Source organism: Botryllus schlosseri, chromosome 8 (assembly GCF_051294905.1).
Source record: "Botryllus schlosseri isolate E-star chromosome 8, Bs_hap1, whole genome shotgun sequence".
Classification (NCBI taxonomy): Eukaryota; Metazoa; Chordata; class Ascidiacea; order Stolidobranchia; family Styelidae; genus Botryllus; species Botryllus schlosseri.
This window is the reverse complement of record NC_137243.1, coordinates 617601-641249: the sequence shown is the minus strand read 5'-3', so window position 1 is coordinate 641249 and position 23649 is coordinate 617601. Positions and strand designations below refer to the sequence as shown.

The 23649-nt window shown below is 41.9% G+C and overlaps 2 protein-coding genes across 5 annotated transcripts in view; one reads left to right on the top strand and one right to left on the bottom strand.

The window, feature by feature from the left end:
* The window catches only part of LOC145444598 (dynein axonemal assembly factor 11-like), a 135892-nt gene that overhangs the window by 42502 nt on the left and 69741 nt on the right, over window positions 1–23649 (top strand). The window lies entirely within an intron of this gene.
* LOC145444585 (uncharacterized) lies at window positions 3693–16642 on the bottom strand. Of its 4 annotated transcripts, none has more exons than XM_080322589.1 (7): window positions 16624–16642; window positions 16320–16421; window positions 15462–15545; window positions 14732–14818; window positions 14339–14435; window positions 7959–8105; window positions 3693–4853 (listed from the first exon to the last, which is right to left on the bottom strand). In XM_080322589.1, the coding sequence occupies exons 2-7, from the start codon at window positions 16338–16340 to the stop codon at window positions 3769–3771; spliced, it is 1521 nt and encodes a 506-aa protein (XP_080178715.1). In that variant the 5' UTR covers window positions 16341–16421; window positions 16624–16642; the 3' UTR covers window positions 3693–3768. The 4 variants fall into 4 exon arrangements, with proteins under 4 accessions (XP_080178715.1, XP_080178716.1, XP_080178719.1 ...); XM_080322590.1 differs by lacking the exon at window positions 16624–16642 and having other exon boundaries at window positions 3693–4517; window positions 4584–4853; window positions 16320–16617; XM_080322593.1 differs by lacking the exons at window positions 14732–14818; window positions 16624–16642 and having other exon boundaries at window positions 16320–16617.

Below are 23649 nucleotides of genomic sequence, written 5' to 3'. Positions count from 1 at the left end.
CAAAATGCGAGTGATATGCCGTAAATTACCACAGCAGTGACGCTCAAACGGTATTTTGAGCTCTGAGCGAAAAGATGACTTTTTTTTTTGTCAACCGATCACAAAGTATGGGAAAAGTTCACCGATTTTTGAGAATGATATAATATACCATGTAATCAATACCCTCCGTCTCTTTGCCATCAATTTCGACCAGGACCTGCAAGGGAATATAAGCTTACGCCTTTACGGTCAAGGCCAGACCGGACAATGTATTTGGCGTCTGGGTGTTGCTACGTTGATATTGAGCAGAGTGTAAAACGGGTTTCTATATACTTTCGAGCGATATTATACCCAATTAACAAGTTATACAGCAGTAGCCAACACCCCTCTCGCACGGATTTGGTTTTTATGATACAATTAACATATGAAATCAAGATGGACTCCGTACGCCTGCTAGATTATTTACATCAGACAACGATATCAATTTCTTTGATTGGTTGAAAAAGCGTCATTCCCTGACTACCTACATGTAGCGTATTTCGCTCTTGGTGTTGTGTGATTGCGGGTCAAGTTCACAGCAGAGAGTCACTAAATATTCACAGATGGAAAGCTGGATATTTCGAGCAAACTTTGGAACAAAGCAAGTAAAACTTTTGAGATTGTCAAGCTACACGCTCGTTCAGTGTTGATTTTTTATGCTGCCAGCGCCATGCATAGAGTGGCTCGCAGTTTAAATGCAATAAATTTCAACCAAAGATGTTATATTGACGTGAAAATTGTAATATATGAATAAGGTTCACAGTGCAGAACCTACCAAGGTTCGTTTGTGAACGTGAACCTCTTAATTTCAGAAGTTCACACACAGAACGCGAACGAGAACCTCACGTTCACACCATCCCTAATAGGCACTTATACACTAGACCAGTGATTCTCAACCTTTTTGACCTCGCGGCACCCTTCGGAAATAATTATAATTCGCGGCACACCGTCACAGTGATTCTGAACTTTTTTGGCTTACGGCGCCTGCAAACTACCAGGATACTTATTAGCACCCAGTAGTAACGCCGACTAATGCGACCACCTCTGCAGTCAATCCAAAATGCTTCTACAACCTTTTTTTTAAAATAAACTTCTCCATTTTAATAATTCTAAAGGTAATCTTTTGTACGTAAAGCGTCCGTCTCATTGCTTACTAAGTCGCGATAGAAAGTGGTCGTTTTTCTCGGGCTAGAATATCGTTACTTCGTGATTTAGGTGATTACAACAAACAGGGCCTATTCAGACGAAAGTAAAAAGGGTCAATTTGATATACGACTTCACAGAAAATTCGGGCTACCCTCAAATACTATTTCATAAGAATTGGAAGGACAATAAACATGCGCATTGTCCACTGCCGCATTGGGTCGAAGAGGTCAAGCACGATCACCTCTAACGAATATGGAGGCTTACAAAGCATTTTCACGCAGATCGTGGTAGCATGCGTGAGGATGGCCATACTTCAAAAGTTCTACAAGCGGCCACCCGCAGTTCAGTTATACTTCCAACAAACCAAGATTATAACCTCAGCATCGAAGAGATTTGTTAACTAACATAAATTGATCAACCTTACTTCTCAATTCTCATATTCGTCGACAGTATTACAACGTTGTGCTACAAGCCAACATTTTAACGGAATCATCATCATCATTGGTTTATTAGCAATTTTATCAGTTCAATACACCACAAAAATGCGATACAATGAAAAGACAGGAAGATGTCGAAGCGACAAGGAGTAGTCTATGGAATCTGACACCCACCTTGGCCTAGGCGATGTAAAGAGGAGGCATGCACACTGAATGAAAGTAAAGAAGATAGTATAGAAAAAAGAATGCGACAAGAAATAGGGCGGCATGTCATGGGAAGCGAGATCGATAGGTCAGTCGTGGTCCGGTAATCTTGAGGATGGACTGTATTTATTTAGTAGTAATTGCTTGTATTTCGACTTGAATGTGGACATGCTCGTCGACTGTCGGATGGCTGGCGGGATACTGTTCCACACATCAGGCCCGGCATATTTGATGGAGCGATGATCTTTTCGGTCGATCATTTGATATTTGGACGACGTGGACGCGGAAGTGCCGGCACAATACCAAACAATCACAGTGTGGATTGATAGCCATGATTGTAATTCGAATTTGTAAGCGCGAACGTCAGTTCCAAATAAAAGGAGTTCATTTCTCGCTGGTGATTAGGCACACAATGAGGATTAGAAAACTGCATTGTTATACAGGCGCCTCCATATCTGCTCTTCTCTGCGATCAATCAACGTATTGTGCAGTGCAAAACTGAATTTAGCCTTCAAGGCACGCGATCTGTCCGGTAAATCGAATTCCAGGGGGATATGCGGGCATAATATCAATTTTGATTAATCAAATGTACAATCTTCACATCAAGCTCGATTTAAATTATTGATGGTTTGCTATGGACTAGAATTATTTTGCGCATTATTTCAAAATTCCGAAGAAATCGCACACTTGCGAGACGTAAATGTCACACTAGTGTGCCGCGGCACACCGGTTGAGAGCCACTGCACCAGACAGTGAGCGATTTCCTGGGGTATGTAATTAATTTAACAAATCGAAAATAGGATCATTGTCATGGTTTTGGCAAAACTGTCAGAGTATGGAAAAAGTATGGAAGTATATGGATAAAACATTCCACACCATACTTGGGAAACTTATACCATACCATACTTGCACATTTCCATATTCGATGCCGCAATTTCTTCCCATACCATACTTCCATACCATATCACACCATGCCTTGACTGTCACAAGTGTAGGTAACCCAACAATCCTGAGCACCGGGTATATAAAACCCAACCTCACCTATGCACCTTGAAAACTATTGATATATATTCTATCAACTCGTGTGCCTTGAAAAGTGCATGAATGGTAATGACATTCATATTCAATATAGGATCCGAAGAATGTCTACCCGACGATGAAGTTCGATACTCTTCAGAAAAAGTGGACAATCCTTTTCGATGGGGAATCTGTCGCTGGAATAATGTGTTTCCATCATATGCATTGGCGTCATATTGGAGTTTGAATATCAAGTTTGCGCCACCGTCAGCAAGAGTATGGAACTTTGTCGCAGATTTTCTTGCAAACATTCCAGATGTCAAATACAGCCAAATACATCTAACCACAGATTATGTGTACATTGGTCGAGGTGAAAGGTCAATTTTAATCATTATTAGGACATGGGTAGGAACATGGATGTCAACAGGTCTACATGGATGTCGACAAGTTGTCATGGACATTTTCCATGTCGACATGACTCAGGTGGGACCAGGTCTAGACAATGGGTACACCCATGATTATTTTTTACAGTGTAGAGCACTGTAATTGTTGTCCTGTCAAACCAACAAAACCACGACGGTTATTAGTGTGACATCGACACAGTCAGACGTAACGCAATCGAAAACGGTGACAGTAAGCACATATTTATCGTATTTGCGGATAATGATAACTATTAGATTGTAATCAAACCTGTTGAATAAAATGATGGATCTGAGTAGAAAAATTATAGATTTTATTCCTCAAATGGTTGGAGATTCTTAGATGGTGGTGGAGTGTTGTTAAAGATCGCTGGTGGCATGTCGGACATCATCTCCTTGCGAAAAAATTACCGCAGAAAACACAGGGAACAATACGAGTCACAGACAGACACACGGAGAAAGATTTTCATTTATTTATATAGAAATATAATTCGAAAACTTGTATCCACCCGCCAATGATACAGCATTTAGGCTTTTCTGAGAATTTCAGCTCTACGCTTTTTGATTCTATGATAGTAAATGCTGTCGAGCAGACTGCGTTTTCGCCTCCTGTCATTCGGGTCATATCCTGGCCACGGTGTCGTACTTGCAGTAGTTGTCGTTGTTGTTGTAGTTGTTGTAGTAGTTGTAGTCGTAGTAGTTGTAGTTGTAGTAGGCTCTGTAGTCGTGGTAGGTTGGGTGGTTGTAGTAGGCTGCGTTGTTGTAGTTGGCTGCGTAGTCGTGGTAGGCTGGGTAGTTGTAGTTGGCTGCGTTGTTGTAGTAGGCTGGGTGGTCGTAGTAGGCTGGGTGGTTGTTGTTGGCTGCGTTGTTGTAGCTGGCTGTGTGGTCGTGATAGGCTGGGCAGTTGTAGTAGGCTGGGTGGTCGTAGTAGGCTGGGTGGTTGTTGTTGGCTGCGTTGTTGTAGTTGGCTGGGTGGTCGTAGTAGGCTGGGTGGTTGTAGTAGGCTGAGTAGTTGTAGTAGGCTGGGTGGTTGTAACAGGTTGTGCGGTCGTGGTAGGCTGGGTGGTTGTAGTAGGCTGAGTGGTCGTGGTAGTTGTAGTAGTAGGTTGGGTAGTCGTGGTAGTTGTTGTTGTTGTAGTAGTAGCAGTAGGTTGGGTAGTCGTGGTAGACTGGGTCGTTGTAGAAGGCTGGGTGGTTGTGACAGGCTGCGTGGTTGTGTTATGTTGGGTAGTCGCGGTAGGCTGGGTGGTTGTTGTGGGCTGTGCAGTTGTTGAACGTTGTGCAGTTGTCGTGGTAGTTGTCGTGGATTGGGTAGTCGTGGAAGACTGGTTGGTAATAGCAGGCTGTGCAGTTGTCGAAGCCTGTTCTGTTGTGGCGGACCGAGGCGAAGTGTTTTCTATCCCAGTAGGTCGGGCAGAATACTGAAATGACATAGTCATGGAACCTGTCCGTACGTTAGCTGTAGATGACTTTACAATAGAGTTGGTTATCGCTTCATCGTCGACAATTGCATTGTCTGCTGAGACCTCGACTGTACCCGTGGTTCCGATGCTCGATGTCATTAGAGTGGGTAACACGCCACTTTGACCTTGCGCATTCGCCGTTTGAGATGCTGTGTAAAAATTTCAATTTGTTAGTCTACCAAGGAGTGATGGAATATTAGTCGACCAGGGATTTCCAACCTATTTTTGCTCAATAAATTAGTAAACATATTGTTGTTGGCCCCTCAACGTTCAATGTAAAACACCAACTTTTAACAACGTAATATATTAATGAAAATGCCTCAAATTTTATGAGAAGGTTGATGTATTTTACCCACACGTCTTTCTATTCAGGATGCAGTTAATGAGAGGGGGTACTGAGCGGTGCGCTTTGAACATTATGCCGACATACTCAACCACGTTGTGGACGTGGTGAAATACAGTATATAGCTTCATGAAATAATTTTTGCAGATTTGTGGATATGATTATGACACTCGGGTTTAGAATTCAATGACATGCACATCTGGTAATAGTCGTCGACAACATAAGTCATTTCTAGGGTCATTTGTATAGTTTATGTCGCAACTCGTCAACTAGTTGCTCAACAGCAACAACACGAAGTGGATTCCTCCACAAGCATGAAAGAGCATCTCTGCTAAGCTCTGTAAAGTCGGATTTGAATTCAGTTTTAGAGAACCAAGGTGGTCTGCTGCCAGTTCATATCTATAATATCATAATCAGAGGTGGTCAAAGAAGTCAAGAAAGCTACTCAACTAGTCGAGAAAGTAGTGACGCCAAAATCCACTCAAGTACGAGAAGAAGTAGTCCTTTTAAAAGCAGCCTAAAACTACTTGAAGTAGAAGTAGAATTGACGGACTTTAAATCTACTCAAGTAAGTAAGTAGTTGCGAAAAGGATCGTAATTTGTTCGCTTATACCAGATCTGGACAAAGTGCGTCCCATGGGCCAAATGGGGCCTGCGAAGTTGTTCTGTGCGACCCGCAAAAGGTTGCTTGGAATTCAAAGCAAAAAACTTGCTTTTTGAATGACTAAAACTGTATCAAATGAATAGGAAATTCGTTTACTTTGGAGCCTTCTCATTAATATGCCACGAATACGCTGCCTACGTACCTCGCATGCATAATACAGATTCAAAACAAAGACAATGTGGCAAAGAGTGAGTAGCAATTGAAGTCACAAGAAATTACTCTTTCCATATAGTTGAGTTCAAACCTTCCATGTTACCATTGTCCCATTACGCATTATACGGTGTGTGTTTCAAATCCCCAATTCGCAAAACAAGTCAATCAGTGCTCACGATTAGTATACATGACTCATCATATCTATCACCCACAAAGGATTAACGGGCATGCCAAAAAAAGAATGCCGAAAACTGAAAATCAAAGAAGATTTAGAATTTAGAGCATTAAATATTTGTATACTGGAGTCAGGGGTAAACTCGCCCTTTCAGTTTTTGCCGAGCATGTCGCCGAGATTAAGGATTTGAATTACAATCGATCTAATGACAAGAACACGAAACACTCGGTCAAGACTCGGCTAAGTTCAGAAAAACTGCAAGTTTGGCTCAAGATAAAGGCTATTTAAGCTGCACACTGCTCGGAAGACAGCGACCAAGAAAATAAGCTTTGTACTATTGCATAGAGATTTCAGTGCAGTGGTTCTCGAACTGCAGGCGTGAAAGCATCACACAGGTGGCACGAAACCAAAGTTCGATAAAATATTTTATCGCTCTTTGCTCGATATACACCCAGCTTATAGTTATTGTTGTGTATTGTCCGACTTCGATATTTCAGAATTCTCTCATCAACAGCCATAATCTTCCATGCCATCAAACTATCCTTTGAGATTGCTAGCATTTTGGTTGCACTTTTAAATATTTTGTGATATCATGATAAGGGGGCGCGAAATTGTTCACTATGATAAAGGAAGGAGTGCCTAAAAAAGTTAGAGAACCACTGTTTTAGAGTCTTAATGGCTGCAAATTGAGCTATGCGAAAGGTGCAGAGCCTGATTCATATTGATGCATTCCAGGAGGTATAAATTCTCGACAGCATAAGCATTCGTCCGCATCATGGGATGAAAATGGTAGCATTGATATGGGAATGCGATACTAATACTCTGTTTACTCGAATATGCCGATTTAGAAAAAAATATCATGGCATGCCGCCCTCCCCTATATGATAAGGCCCGCAGTTTGGTCGAAGAGCAACACGGAGAAGTGGTGTCGGATACGGTGTTAACTATTTGCGCGACTAGTAAACGTTAATAAAAAATATGGCTGATCATAAAAATGCCACATAGTGTAGCTTTATTTTTGGAAAATAGAGGCATTACTACACTGGCTTCTAAACTTCAACAGGTATGTTCTCCAGACAAAATAACTGAAACTAATTAGTTCTCAAAGTATGATAGTGTGAATTGAAAGAGAAATATAAATACTACTTCTAAAAAGCGGAAAATATATTTCCTGTCTTTAATCCAGAAAATTTCAACAGTGGTCTGCTAAAACATGTGTAAGGCTATGAGAACAAGCCTGAGTCCACTTTTCCAGATTAGAACACGCCATGGGCTGCTAGATTACGATATGATAGGTAAATGCTAGATCGCGAAATGGCAGTTTCAAACGCTATGATGGGCCATAATTACAGTGATGAAATATTTCATATGGGCGAGTGGGCGACTATGCGGTGTGAACGGAACCACATAACCCGCTACATATTCACCGATACGTTCGTGAATCATATCAGTCAACTGTGCTCGAAGCGCCCTGAAAATTCTTGGCTCTACTAATCTTTTATGAAAGCTAAATTTTGATACTCCGTGAAAACAGCTCCGAAATTCCTCAGGCTATCTTTGATTGGACGATTAAACTACTTCTACTTGACAAACTGAAAATAGCGAAATGTAAGTAAGTAGATCACAAAATATTACGAAGTAGAAGTAGCGGGAAGTTATATCTACTTGAGTAAGTACCCAAGTAGCGGAAAACTACTATAGTACTTCAAAAAAGTAGAAGTACTTCGTTACTGACCACCTCTGATCATAATCCACATTAGACAAACATACGCAACTGTATACCATGCAAACTCTGTGGTCCATTGAAATCAGTGCCATTACCTGCTGCTGGATCATAGCAAATGGGTTGAAAATCCCTGGATTAGGAGTGTTTCGAGATGTTTAGAAATACGTCCCAATGATGTGATAGGGAGACTTACCCACTGAAATGCCAACCGGAGTCGCGACAGCTACCACCATCACGGTCGCAAGTCCCGTCACGATAACAGCCAGTTGATGACTTTTCACCAGAAGGGAAAAGCTCGTCCAGAGATTTGATGTTGCATTGGCACCTGTAGTCGTAATCCCTGAAACATATTTCTGTAAGTATGTCGGTTACGCTACAGCTGGTGGCACTCCGTCGCATGGCTGGCAGACTGTTTTTGTTTATGTCGCCTTCCTAACACCGCACGCCTATGCTGGTCAGCATCATCAATGTTATAACAGCAGACGTAGGGCCTAGCCTACATCACGTTGTTCAGGTGAATGCACCCATCAGACTTGTACAAACCAATGTATTTCTAAAATGAGCAACTGGAACCAGGGCTTTGAAGCCGGAGCCCTGGAGCAGTGCATTTTCAGCGGAGTCGGAGCTTTAAATAAAATTCAGGTGGAGCCGGAGCCGACTGTGCGGAAAGTAGCTCGACTCTGATGTAATTCATAAGATGCTATGACACTGCTATTGGCTGAATTCACGTAATTTTACGGTAATCGTTCACAGAATTAATATTTGTTGCCTGGTTGGCAACACCTTCTCAAACTATCCATATGTTCATAAAGATGCGCCAAACCCGAGTAAGCTGGATATACCGCGCCTTTCTCCGTATATAATTACCGAATTGTGGGTATTCGTCATACCCCCAATTTTGTTATCAGCACAACACCGATGGCCAAATGTACGGATCGAGAAATACTGATCACAATGTGTTTAATGCTTATGTGAGCTGAGCAATTTAACTATTAGTAATCAGACGAATATGTAAGAGATGCTAGAGCAGGGATGGGCAAACTTTTGGGCTCGCGGGCCGCATTCAACATCTAAATCCATTCGCGGGCCGCACTATAATAAATTGAGATTATTAGCCAAAAGAAACTAATATATTGTAATTATTCATATGGCAGTGGGTCTTGAACTACATTAGACAAGCCCCCCTTTATGATAGTGAAAATTTTCGCACCCCTTTATTATGATATCGCAAAATATCCAAGAGATAAATCAGAATGCTAGCAATCCCAGCGGATAGGTTGATGGTATTGAAGGTTATGGCTGTAGACGAGACAATTATCATATATGAAATATGGACAATAGCAATAACCATGTACTATAGAGACAAATCGTCCGGGGCTCGAAAAGTTTTTTAGTTTACTGCGGCCTCGCGCCTCCTTTCGATGCTTTCACGCCCCCCAGTTTGAGAACCACTGTCATTTAGTGACCGAAGAAATATGGATATAATATATAAGTGGATCGTCCTCATTAATTAAATACCCAGTTTGTAAAGAAATACCATCGTGGACCGAGTATTCAACATCTAAATCCATTCGCCTATGCCGCACTATATAAAATTGGGATTATAAACCAAAATGCAATATTGGTATTTGATTATATAGTGAAGATGTGGAACGTATATATTTTTTTTATTCAAAACCAACCAACCAACCATTGATTTGAGGATATGGTACACGCGTCAGAAACATTGTTGAGATTTGATAAACTGCTGGTCAACCTCAATACAACCAAGTTTCTAAACTATAGGGATGAAAGCTGGTTGTCCCGATTCTTAGAACAGGATGGAGATTTGAATCTGTGAGCCATGAGGAGTGATCACTTCATAGATTTGCTGATTCTACTTTTGGTGAACTTCAGTACACACAATACTGACAGCGTCATAAACATGTTAGCTTCAAATATGCTATTTATATATTTTATAAATATAAATACTTCTATACATACAGAGAACGAATCTACCTACCACACACGCGAATCGTTTTCTCCAAGTACAGCGCTAAAAGTTAAAAAAAAAAAACTTGCTGGATTGGCCAATGTAAAATTACACTAGCGAACCGAAAGTCATTCCCATTTTGACTTTCTGTAATGTTTAGCAATTGAAACCTTTTAAAATGCGTTGGCCTTGAGGTCGGGCTATCCCACCAGCAATGAAATAAAAATATACTAGTAAGAATATAACTTATAATTATCATGGTGAAATATAATGAGAAAAAGTTTAATCGAGTCCCCGCAGAAATTAGATTTTTACTGCGCATTTTTCAATATTTTAAACACGATTCTTGAGCCTTTCGCGGGCCCCACAGAACGGTGTTGCGGACCGTAGTTTGCCCACCCCTGCGCTACAGGATAAAAACGAGACCTTGCTGCACATTTGGTTTAAAATTGTTGTGAATCGAATGCACCTCTTTACATCCAAGGCTTTTATTAACTAAGACAAACAATGAATAGAAACGCAATGGTTTTGTACCTAGGACTACAGTAGATAATCAACCAATTAAGCAATAATAACTAAACCGAAATGAGACGATAGCGATCACCACAATCTCCCCGACTAATAAAACAAACATTAGCGCAGAAAATAACCAATTCAAACAAAGTATCTAATGGGAAACGAAATCCCCATATCTATCAGGGGCTCTTCTTGTCCGTGAAGAGCGTCTCGAGTCGAACTGCTTTGAGCATTGTCAGCGATTTCAGGGATGATAGCGTCCTCACTACAGAATTCGTCGGCCTGAGTAACCTTTTCTTCTTCGATTTCGCTGGAGGGCATATCCAAATCCGATTGAGAAGGAAGAGATTTATTTCTGTGTGGCAAGGATTCGGTGACCTCGGTCATACGCGGATAAGGAGCAAGGTCTGTAGTGGAGACGGTCGACTCTCTTCCATCTGGATAGCGAATCAAAGCGTACTTTGGATTAGCATCGAGCAAATACACTTTATCTCACAAAGGGTCACTCTTATCGCGGACGAACTTACGCAGTAGAACTGTGCCCGACTTGAAAAGCCAATCGGGTAATGAAGAGCCATTCATTGATCGCCTTTGAAAAGAGAAAAATCGATCGTGAGGTGTACAATTTGTAGCCGTGCACAGAAGCGACCTGATACAATGCAATGCGTCTGGGAGTACCTCCTCCCATGAAGACAGTGGCATTTGGTATTGGGCAAGCAGGAGTTTTACTGTTCTCCAAACCGTTTGGTTGGTTCTCTCACATTGGGAATTGCCAGTGGGGTGATAAGGGGTTGATTGACTTGTTGCAACACCTTTCTTCGTTAGGAAATCGTTCATTCTTTTCGACATAAACGACATCGATCTATCGCTATGTACATATTCAGACAATCCAACGAGAGTGAACAACGTCATTAGACATTCGATGACGGTTTCCGACGTCATATTGTAGCATGGAAATGCGAAAGGGAATCGTGAATATTCGTCGACAATGATTAAAATGAATTTACGTTTACCGGGGACCGGACCTTTGAAATCGATTGATATTCTTTGCCAGGGATAAATGGCTTTGATCAGTTGGTGAGAATCTCCTTTATAAAATCTAGGTTTGAGTTCTGCGCATACACGGTAGCTGGAACAGATACGTTTCACATCTTCCGTGGAATACGGTAAATTTTTGGATTTAACAAAGTGGGACAATCGGCTAACTCCGGGATGGCCAAGTTGAGCATGGATTTCATTTAAATTTTGACCTGAACCGGTTACGGAGCAAATACGAGACAAGGTGTCTGCAGCGACGTTTTCGATTCCCGCGCGATGTGAGATGTCATAGTTGAGAGAGCTGAGTTCAAGACGCCATAGCGCAAGTTTTGTATTCTTGATTTTGCTGTGATGCTTCTTCTGAAATATGTAAGATAAAGCTCTTTGATCTGTAATAAGAAGGAATTTCTGATTGACAAGCAGGTAATTCCACTTCCGAACCGATTCAATGATTGCGAGAGCTTCTTTCTCAATAGCGGGGTAGTTCGATTCTGTCTTTGTAAGTGTGCGAGAGAAGAAAGCTACAGGCCAATCACACTGGTTCAAAACTGCTGCAATGGCGCAGTTTGACGCGTCACACTCAACTGTAAATGGTTGGTCTTCGTAAATGCATCCTAGACAAGAGTCCACTATCTCTTTCTTTAATTGACGAAAAGCAGCAATAGCATCAGCTCCCAAAGGAAAATTGGATGAACGAATAAGAGGCCTAATCTCAGCCGAGAAATTGTGAATCCATTTGGAATAATATGAAAACATACCGCATATACGTTTCAAACCTTTAGAGTCCGTTGGCGCGGCCATATCCAGGAGCGGCTTCATGTGGTCAGGGTCCGGACTTATGTTACCATGAGATATTTTGTGCCCAAGCAACTGTATTTCTTCGATTCCAAAACTTGATTTCTCTGTATTGATGGTGAGGTGACAAGCTGTTGCGGAATCTAGAAATGCTTTCAAGCGGATATCATGCTCTTCCTTGGTAGCGCCATATATTGTAATATCATCCAAATACGCTACGACACCCTGTAATTGATGCTTTGAAATAAACGAATCGATATAACGTTGATAAGCCGCTACTCCATTCGTGACGCCGAACGGTAATCTGCAAAATTGGTAAAGTGAACCGCAAGCGGCGAACGCCGTGAAAGGTCTGTCATCAGGGTGTAAGGGGACTTGATGGTAAGCCGATTTCAAATCAACGGCTGAATAGTACTTGCCTTTAGAGACTTCATTGATGACATCTTCTATACGTGGCAGTGGATAAGCATCCAAATTGGTGTACTTGTTGATAGATACCGAATAGTCAATGACAAGTCTTCGTTTATGCCGCACGTCCCTGGTTACTAGTGGCTGAGCACGCCAAGGTGAATGACTCGGTTCTATGACGTGAGAAGCTTCTGTACTTCGCCTTTAATAAATTCGTTATCTTCTTTGCTATACCTTCGAGAAGGAGCGGCAATGGGTTTGTAATCTGGAGTCAAGAATTGGAATATACGAAGCGGTTCATCGACTTTGGAAGTAACAAGTGCCAAGTGAGCGTTTACGCCTACTGTAAATGGCTCGTTCTTGCCATCTTTGAATTCAAAAATAACCTTCTTGTGCATTCTCATTAAATCTAGTCCGAGGACAAAGTCTGCACATAAATCATCGATTATGCCAAATTGATGAGTGTACTCACGTGACTCCACTATGAATACGACGGTAACGTGTCCTAGCACATCGGTGGCGCATTTGTTGGAAGCCAATTTGATACTGTAAGTTGGTCCCTGTGGAAACAAACCTAGTTTGATAGCAATATCCAGTTTGATGAAACATTCAGCAGCTCCCGAATCGAGCATGGCATCGAATATTTGCTGTGCAGTTGTAAGGGGTTTGATCGAGTCCTTCAAACATTTCGGAGCAGCAGCTAGGTATTTGCTTTTTGATTTACAGAATTTCCTGAAATGTCCAAGTCTTCCACATTTATAACATTCAACCATCGATGCTGGGCATTGGTCGCGCTTAGCGGCATGGGTACCTCCACAGAACGTGCATTCTTTGATTGATTTAACTTCGGGTACTCTGCTAGTAATTGCAGAAACCGTGTTAAGCTGAGGATCCGGTGCGTGTCTTGCGGGTTGGCTGGAATCGTTAGAGGTGCTTGCAACGAAACGTGCATCGACGTCATTAACTTTGTAGGAAATGGAAAATTCTTGAGCTTTCTCCAGTGAAATAGCAGTGATAATCGCTTTTTGCAGTGGCAGTTCCTCGCATTCAAGCAGTCTCGTACGTATATGGGAAGATTTCAAACCTCTGATGAAAGCATCTCTTATAGATTCTTGGCGATATTGGTCGGCGGTGACACTCTTGAAATCACAATCCTTTGCGAGCGCTAATAGGCATTGATGAAATTCCTGAACGGTCTCGTTGGTATCTTGCGCTCTACTAGAGAGAAGATGTCTTGAAAATATAACATTTTTCTTCGGTTTGTAAAGATCCTGCAATAACTTCAGAGCTTCGTCGTAGGATTGCTTTTCTTCTATCAATGCGTAGACGTCCGCCGAAATGAATCCACACAATAATGCAAGCTTATCGATTGTGGCATCAGAAAGGGATGCGGCAGCTATGTAGGATTGCAGTTGTCGTTCCCAATGACAGAATATCTTCTGAACCGCCGGAGCATTTGGTAATACCTCAAGAGTTGGCACCCTTATGAGAATAGGGCGTCGACCGTTTCCTGCTCCTCCATCGACCGACATGACTCAGTTTGTCTTAGTTAATAAAATTGCTGTGAATCGAATACACCTCTTTACATCCAAGGCTTTTATTAACTAAGACAAACAATGAATAGAAACGCAATGGTTTTTTACCTAGGACTACAGTAGATAATCAACCAATTAAGCAATAATAACTAAACCGAAATGAGACGATAGCGATCACCACAACCGCCAACCTTACAACTATCGTGCCTACATCTCATTTCCCACCAACAAGAAACCGACCCTCCCGAACAAATCTTCTCCGAGTGGTACATTGCTTAGTTAGAGATTAGAAACAACTTTTGCACTTGCCACCAGTATTCTCCATGGTCACTGCGATATCGTTAGGATGAAGCTCAGCAGTTTGTGGCTCCGTTTGAAGATGTCGGGTATCCGCCTCCGGCTGCACCTTAACATACGGATTTGTTAAGATGACGAAAATATCGTTTGTTGATCTCCATTTCTGTAGTCTTAATAAGCGATGACTCATTCCGTGAACAGATATTTGAATAACGTAGCGATTCATCTGAATATTTTAGTTTATTCTTCCGACCTCGAACTACGAACATATGCAATGTGCTTACTTGAGCGTCACGTTGGAATCAGGTATTGAATGCTTAAAATTTAGTTGAACGCAAAACATCGTGACAGTCTCCGCTATACTACAAAGGTTCGAATCGAGGAAAGGTATCGTCTGAAAATTACCTCATTTTGCTGCTGGACGCCATCCTGATGGCCATCCTCTGTTTCAACGCCTTCGTTTCCGTGTTCCATTTCGGGACTTTCCGTGGCCTGGTCACGGTACAGAGTTTCATGGAAAATTGGGTCAAGCCTAGTTATTCAGAGAAGCGAAAACGTCAATGCGAAACTTTTATATGCAGGTTACATGGATAATAATAGTAGCACAGAGATATAATACAAATATATGTGTTCGCACTGCTGCATCACTTTGGACTCAAATGGTCTCCGTCCTCGAGAGAAAACCAAATCAAGATATAATTATATGAAGCAAATTTCAACGTCCGCGTTTTACACTAGGGGTTGACGTACGACTAAAACAATAGGAGCAAGCCAACTTACATCATCGGTAGAGCCACTGTTATATCGGTTTTTAACTGTGTTCTGTCACCCAATCATCGTATTATTGCCATTGTTTTCGAATAAAGGTGCAACTAGAATAGAACCACTATGATCCGTAATAAGAAAGTAATATACGACTGTGTCAACAGGCTTGATAATAAAGTTTTCAAATGAAAAACAAGGGCATGGATTTTAAGGCAATAGTTTGTTAATCATTTGACTGGTGCGGCCCGCAAGCTATCTGAAGTTTTGCATCCGGCCGACACGTCATTTGAGTTCGACACCCCTGCTTTAATTGAACGAAAAATATCGCGATGGTCCCCGTTGCCGTTGAAAAGTATCGTCTGAAAATTACCTCATTTTGCTGCTGGGTGCCATCTTCATGACAATCCTTTCCTTCAGCAACGTTTTCGGGTTCCATTTCGGGACTTTCCGTAGCCTGGTCAGATTCGACATTTATATATAAATTGACTGAGATCGGAACTCCGTATATTTATACGGTAATGTGCTACTTTGGTACTGGCGAGTGGCGACCAAGAGAAACTGAGATCAGGAAATTGCCAGCTGGGTTGAGTTCAGCTAGTTTTATTGAAATTTCGATCGATTCCAAATAACACAAGATTTCAAATACAATTGCAAAAAGATAGAAAGAAGCCGAAACGACTCGGTAAAGTCCGTCAATTAAACACCCGCTCTGTCCTTGACCTTCACGTGTCAATTTAATTAGGAATGTCGAAAAATATGGCACACACACTACGTAACCTATACACACACTGAACAAGTAACACAGATGTAACACCCTGGTAATTGATGGATGCTAATGGCTCAGTAATTGGATTTTTAAGGATAGTCTGAGCTTTCTTCGTGGACTGGTAGAATAGTCTGTGCGTTTCTGGCTACATGTGGTTTTGCATTGAGTCCGACGTTGTGGGAATGCTTGTGTACTGTGTAGTTGTACTTGTTGTGTGGCATAGTACCTGTATAGTGTATATCTGTTTAAGGTGCCAATTGGAGCAATTGGTTGTATTAGGATTCGGCATGTAATTTAATTCGTAACTTGTATACTTCGGATGTACTTGATGGCATGTTCGCCGATGAGAGGGATTCCGCACCGAAACACGACGACTTCCCTGCTAGGTACATCGCGCCGTATCAGGGTCGCTACACAGACAAAACGCTTCGTTATCCATCTTGGCACCATAAAATTTCTTACCGTCATGTCGCAATCTTCCATCGTTCCTGGCTAATCCAAATTAGACGAGACGACAAGTCGCAGCTCTGCTGCACATTTCCACATTTACATTCCGAGTTGCTCCTTACAAATATGCAAATTAACATAGTTGCAGTGATAACGGACACTTGCACTGCTTATAGTCGTGACTATCATATTACATTTTTCCTCCAATTATTGTAATTAAGTCATTCAATTATTGATAATTTTATGCACAGCGTACTGTACATCCCTGCATAACACCGAGAAGTCCAATCAAAAATCCTAGACTAGATTAACTCCTCACCTGAGATGGTCGGCAACGAATTAGGACTTCACCTGGAAAACATTTGTTTCGGTGATATTGTTACGTCACAATGTCTCGACTGAAGATTGAGATGTGATCAGGATTGCAGGACATGAATGTTGCAGAGTTTTTGGCGGACGAGATCAGACCAGGATGTCGGTTTAAACGCGATATCAAGATCAGCACTGGACATGTGTTCTGTGGTATTGTCTGTAAATTGCTATCACTTGAGACATTGGCAATGTTATTATAGAAAATCAGGGTGGACTAACGTATAGCCTTTTCGGTGAGCGTCAGTATTCCCCATTTAGTGTGCCTCAGTCTCAACATTGCTATGCATTTTCATCCTAAATCTTTTTCACAATGCTTGGACAATGTAACACTAAGTAAATAACCCTGCTGTGTCATGACAATTTTTCATCCATGTATAACAGGGGCGGGCAACATACGGCCCGCGGGCCGGATCCGGCCCGCGAAGGGATTTTGTCCGGCCCACGGAGAGTTTTCCGTCTTACATGATAATGTGGCCCGTGGCCCCAGTCTGGCGAGATTTCCCACTACTTGCCTACTATGTCAAATTTTAGTGACTATATGTTATGATATACGTGTATGCGCAGCGTGCGAGAGTGGAGCTTATGCGTAAGTTCGTCGAAGCGAGAAGACTTGCATTATCGGCATTTACGATGTACTCGGTCCTAATGTCATTCGTGGTAATCATGGTGTTTGTCGACTACAATGGTCATTTACACCAGGCTGATATTTCTTATTTTTCATTCCGTACCGCCGACTTATAGCACGGCACACTTCTAAGCTTTTGTAAGACGTAGGTTACCATATTTTGGGAATCTGAAAAGAGGGCACTTTTTCAAAATTTTCAGACCGACGGAGGAAAAAGTCTGAAAAAGTGGTAAATTTTTACCCCTTCGTGGTCGGTTGACTAAAAAAAAGAAAGGTCAACTTTCTCGCTCAGCGCCCAAAATACAGTTTTTCCTTTCGCATTATCAGTTGGTTGACTAAACAAATGTCAACTTTCCGGCTCATCTCCCGAAATAGCCGCTGGAGCGTTACTTTTGTGCTAATTTACTGTATCTCAGTCGATTTTGCCATATATTTAACCAAAATTCTCAAAAAAGAGGACAAAATCTCAAAAAGAGGACATTTGGGCGTCCTCCGAGGACACTTTCAAAAAAGTCAAATAAGAGGACAAATCCTCTTAGAAGAGGACGTATGTTAACCATAGTAAGACACCGCTTATACCAGGGGTCGCCAACTCAAAACGGGTCGCGGGCCACTTTTCAAATTTCGTAGAGGACGCGGACCGCATGAATTCAATATCGAGATTAATCAGGCCACACAGTTGAACAACGACGCTATCTCGTCACCTACTCAACCCTAATGAATTGATATCTTGGTAAATTGGGGGTAGCGGGGTTATCGAACGCCTTGAAATCTTGATCAAGGATTGCAAACTGTGTTGATTGATCAGATAGAAGCAGACATGGCGGCACCTGTATGACAATGCTATTCTCAAATCCACATTGTCTTCGTCATTATCGGCGAGAAATGGCTTTGAAGTGACATTGCTGTCGTTAAAATACATTCATTAAATACGATTTAATCCTTGCGTATGTGGATAAATGAGCGAATAATATGTCGATTCAGCAATCCAGCCCGCCAAGTACTTAATTCTCCTATATCCGGCCCGCCGACTGGAGAAGTTGCCCGCCCCTGATGTATAAGCATTAGGCGTAATGTCACATTGTCACATGTTCTTTAAAGCAAGTGCGCATGGTAATTCATTACGCAACTGTGTTAGTGAATTCTATTGAGGTATATCTATAGTTTCTGGAATCAATGTTCAACTCGACGAATTGATACCACGAAATTATTTCGTACCGGGCTGTATGTAAAATATCAAATATCACACTGGTACGGTGCAGCACCGTAAATTCGTACCCAACTCTGCTTGACATAGGCGGCACCTTGGCCTAGATGGGTTTCTGACTTGAAAGACTACTCCAAGTCGTTTCATTCTTATATAATGCTGTGTGTCTGTCAAAGAACACTTCTCTACCGAGTCAATTACATGTTTAACAGTAATTGTAATTGTAATTAGTTACATGTTTAACAGTAATTGTAATTGTAATATGATATTTTTAGCATTTAGTAATTGTAATTGTAATTGAACTGAGTTTTGTAATTGATCCAACTCTGATGTCAAGTTCTTATCCGGTATTCAAACGGACCACATGACTTCGCAGTATGTTAAGACACACTCCCTACCCATACGGCAGAAGTTATACTGGTTTGCAGTGAAAATTCATTGGAATATTTTAGTTTTGTGTGAAAATCATGTTGGTGACGCACTGTTCATTTTGTGCACCAGTATTCTATAGGCCCAGTGTGCCATAAATCACTGTTGTATACCTTCATATGATTTGCAGTAGACTATGGGTCTGCTAAAGATGCCATTTTCAATTTCCTGAAAAAGGATGACAATCCTAGTTAAGGAGGACGTATAGTAACCGTAATTATATTATATTACTAGTCATCCATTGATACAAGCGGCTCGAATTGGATCTCATGGATGTACATAGTAGGTTAGTGTATTGTATCATATCAGTTCGTTTATACTTTCGGCGGTCTCGTATTCTATTTTGTATTTTGACTGATGATTATATAGATTGACGCTATACAGTTATTTCCCTAGTTCAGCAGTTCTAAGTATGTGCGAGCGATACAGCGCCTTTCTGATGTATACTAAACTCTATAATCGTTCATCGATTCAAAATGAATGACCATACCTGATCTGTGTGTCAAACAGCTAGTAAAGACGCTCTGAGCACAGTAACGTATAGGGTCGGAGAATTTCATAAATCCACGACGCTTCGTAACTTGCTACTGCACTGCCATGAATGAAACTGGGCCTACACCGTCAATGGGTGTGATACGCTAGTTCGCCCACATATAGTACCATTTAGGACGGTGGTAGATAACAAAACTCGGGCAATTGGACCGTGATGTTGAGGTGTGGCCGAAGGTGACTTTTTACTTGTCACCCCATCAGAGCCGGAGGCAGAACAGGGACATGAAGCAGTTGATGACCTTTTTCTGTGTCTATTTGTAGTCGTATTCGTGTCCTGTCTTCGTTATCGATGATCATTTTATACCAGTGATTCCCAACCACGGCCCCGAGGGCCGCATGCGGCCCCCAGCTAGCCTTCTTGCGGCCCCCAAAAAATATTAGGAAATCGAGTGACAAAAAAATAAAATTTATATTTATAAGATACACTTGCTTGGCTTGGAGTTGGAGTTTTTAATTAGCATTCCAGGAAAGTCGTGAGTAGACTGCTATCGTTATCTCACTGCTGTTTCAGTGCAATGCGCCATAACTTTCCAGTTGAACGAGCAGTAGCTATAGATATAGGTAAAGACAGGACCAAAACTGCCGCACGCCAAACCCCCAATGAAGGGGGGGGGGAGAGCTCGAACAGGGCTCAAAATTAGTTCGTGAATTAGCATAAATTATAGAGTATTTATTGGAAATTATGCATCTTTTCCAATTTTTTTTGGCCTAGGCGTGATTTCATGCTGCCAAATATCTTGATTTTTGGGTACTCATCCCCAAGAAAAAATGCGCAAGATTTATAGAAATGGGCGTTGGGCATATCGGCGTTGGCCATTAACGAGCCACGACGCACCAAGACATATTAAGTTTTAGGCCATGTAACAGGCGACTCCAAGAAGTGTGTCAGAACGATCGGTAGCGAGAAAACCTTGGCCGAACAGGATTGCCCTTGTGCTGACCAAACACTTCGTTATATACACAAAATACTGTTTTGGCAATCTGAACCTCAGGAGACAAATACCATCCCGCAGGGGAAAATTTTATTCCAGTGAAGAAATACCAATTTGAAATCGTGTGCGTCTCTGAATTTCGAAGCCTACGTTTGGGCGATTCTATATTTTTTTGATATAGCAGACAGGATGTCACAAAATAACATGTTACGGAATCATACTAATGGGCCCTATACAGTTTCCAAGACATCTCGCACTCAGCTCTATCGGTAAATCTGATTACGTGAGCAGCGAGGACAAGAAATTGATAGCAATATATATGCAATTATCGATCATATCGACAGATTTTATCATGAATTATCGAAAATTTTCGCACTTCGAGCTGGCTCACTTAACAGTAGGCCTACAACTAGTTTCGGGGCAAAAGCGAACAAGGTGATATAGGTAGGTTTATCACCCTATGGGAGCACAAGACCCAAGTTTTTTTTGTGTGTGGGGGGGGGCTGATGAAGTGCTGTTTCGTTCCTGCCAACGGGTATACGCCCGAAGATGTTTAATTATTATTGAGGGGTCCTACCTTTTCAAAGACACCTCCCTCGGCTCGGCCGATTAAACCTGACTCACTAAATCGCCCCGACAGCAGCATAATTTGTAGTCCTATAGCTCACGACCGAGGCGTCCGCATAATTGGATAGGTCCGGTCTTATGTCGAAAGCTAGTTTCGCACTGATTCCAAAAATACAAATTTAAATCTCGCCAGGGCAATAAAACTACTCCGAAATAGCCACCAAAGGTCGATTGTTCCGAACAATAGGAGCGCAGCAACACAATGACCATAACAATGGCCAATGGCGTCAAGCGATTGATCGGAACAATGCCAATTTTTATATTTTGATGACTATTTTGGGTCCGTTTCATTGCCCTGGCATTCGTGCGGCCCCGACCGTACTCTGAAATTCTAAATTTGGCCCTGACACTGAAAAAGGTTGGGAACCACTGTTTTATACCATACCGATATTACTTATTTTGATTCCTGAGATGCCAACTTATAGCACGGCCCACTTTTCGTGAGACACTGCTTTTGCAGATCGGAGGACGAGTAGGAGCCAATATAAACCTCCAACACCTAAGAAGGCATTCCCACCATCGAGAAATGAACTTATTTGGAAGTGATGTTCACGTTTACAAATTAGAATTGCCAACATAGCCATTCACATTGCGATTGTTAGGTAGCGTGCCAGCACTGCAGGCAAAATGTAGGCTCAACATAATGTTGCAGGCGACAAATTTGAAAATTGAGAAGTAAAGTTGATCAAATTATATCAGTTTACAAATTTCACAGGCCTTGGGGTTTATTATCCCGATTTGTTGGAACTGCAATTGAACAGCGGCTGGCTGCCAGTAAGACTATTGAGGTATTGCTATCCTCACAGAAGCTATTACACGATCTGCATGGAAATGCGTTTGGCTTCCTGCGCTAATGTGCCGCGAACTGTTTTTCATTTTCAAAGTGTGCCGCGAGGTTAAAAAGGTTGAGAACCACTGGTATAGTGTATTGCATCATGTCTTTTTGTCAACTTTCTGAGGTTTCGTATATTATCCTGTATTTTGACTGATCATTATAGACTGGGGCTATCCCTATATCGCTGCTGTCGTTGATCAGAACTTATACGTACGCGTGAGAGATACAGTGTCTTTGTTCGTGTGTAATCAACACTTTATTCGTTCCTCGATTCAGAATAAATGGTGATTCCATCTGTATTTAAAACAGTTAGCAAAATGCAATGACTTCATGTCTTGTACTTTGAAAATTCAACTTGACTCGTGACTTGACTTGACGTGAATCGATTTGAATAGAGTCACCTCCAAAAATCGAGTAAGTTGACTTTACTCGAGTCACTTTTGAAAATCGATTGACTTGACTTGACTAGAGTCAAAATGTGCAATGACTCGAGATGACTTGTGACTCGAAGGCAGTGACTTGATCCCCGCACTGTGGTCCTACTGGCGTAAATCGTTAAAACGTGGTTGTTAGACTGTGTGGCCTATTTTATCCGGATATACGGATATTTTATCCGGATGGGCCTGGCTGCCCATCCAACAAGTCGCTGCTGAAGACATTCGGCGTCCGAAACATAGAAGATATGCGGAAACTGGAAATCGCCAAGTTTATGTAGTATATCAGTTCCACTGCGGTCGTTGCTCCGAATATTTCAATGACTTCTTTACCTCGGAATCAACAGCGCACAAGTACAACACACGCGCGTCCACGTCGTCCAAATATCATATGATCTACCGAAAAGATCATCGCTCCATCAAATATGCCGGACCTGATGTGTGGAACAGTATCCCACCGGCCATACGACAGTTGACGAGCATGTCTAGGGGGCAGGGTTGTCCAAAATTTGGAAAATCTCAAAAATACCCCGTGATTGTGTCTCATTCTGTAGATTATTGATTAAAAAAAATGAGCCTGAAAGAAGCTTACAGGAAAGCCGTTAAGATTTCGGGCAAAGCGTTTGAAAGTAGATACTCAATAATAGGCGTGCCACCGACCATAGAACGGCGAGAAGACTAGTAATCAAATACCCACGGCTCTTGATTGGCTAATCGGCTATGTCTCAATGATCACGACAGGAGCAGCCTGCTGATAAAGTGTTCAAGGAGTCTGCTACCGGCGGGGATTCTGAATGCGCATTGTTGGTAGGTTGGCAGGTGATGATTTAAGATCAATTCAGGACATGTTGAGGTACGCAATACAAGATGAACAAACAACAGCTGCTTCACAAAAACTTTTACAGCATGACCGCTTTATTGTGAACGAAACGGCTGTAGCCTACATGTCGTGTTTTCATCGAGGGATAGCAAGCTAGGGCGCTTGTGCAAGTGTTGAGCGAATTCAGCATTTCAGAAGGGATTCATCATCGGTGAATACAAATATAAAGCTTAGCAATGGCGCTATACTTTGTGTGATGTTATTGGGATGAAGCTGTACTATATACGTGGCGTTTTGATTGCTCTAGGGATCGGCTGAATCAGCGGGTTTTGCTTGGCACTTATCAGATGCTTACAGAAAATTGCATTGACTTGTAGGCGTTGTTAGAGTCCTTAATGATAACGCAGGAAAGAGGTGTTAATGTACGCACACTCGCACAGGCTATGCTGGATATGGTATGTCAAAGTCCTTTGATCCCGCAGAAAAGAGGTGTAAAGAAAAGCACAGACTAT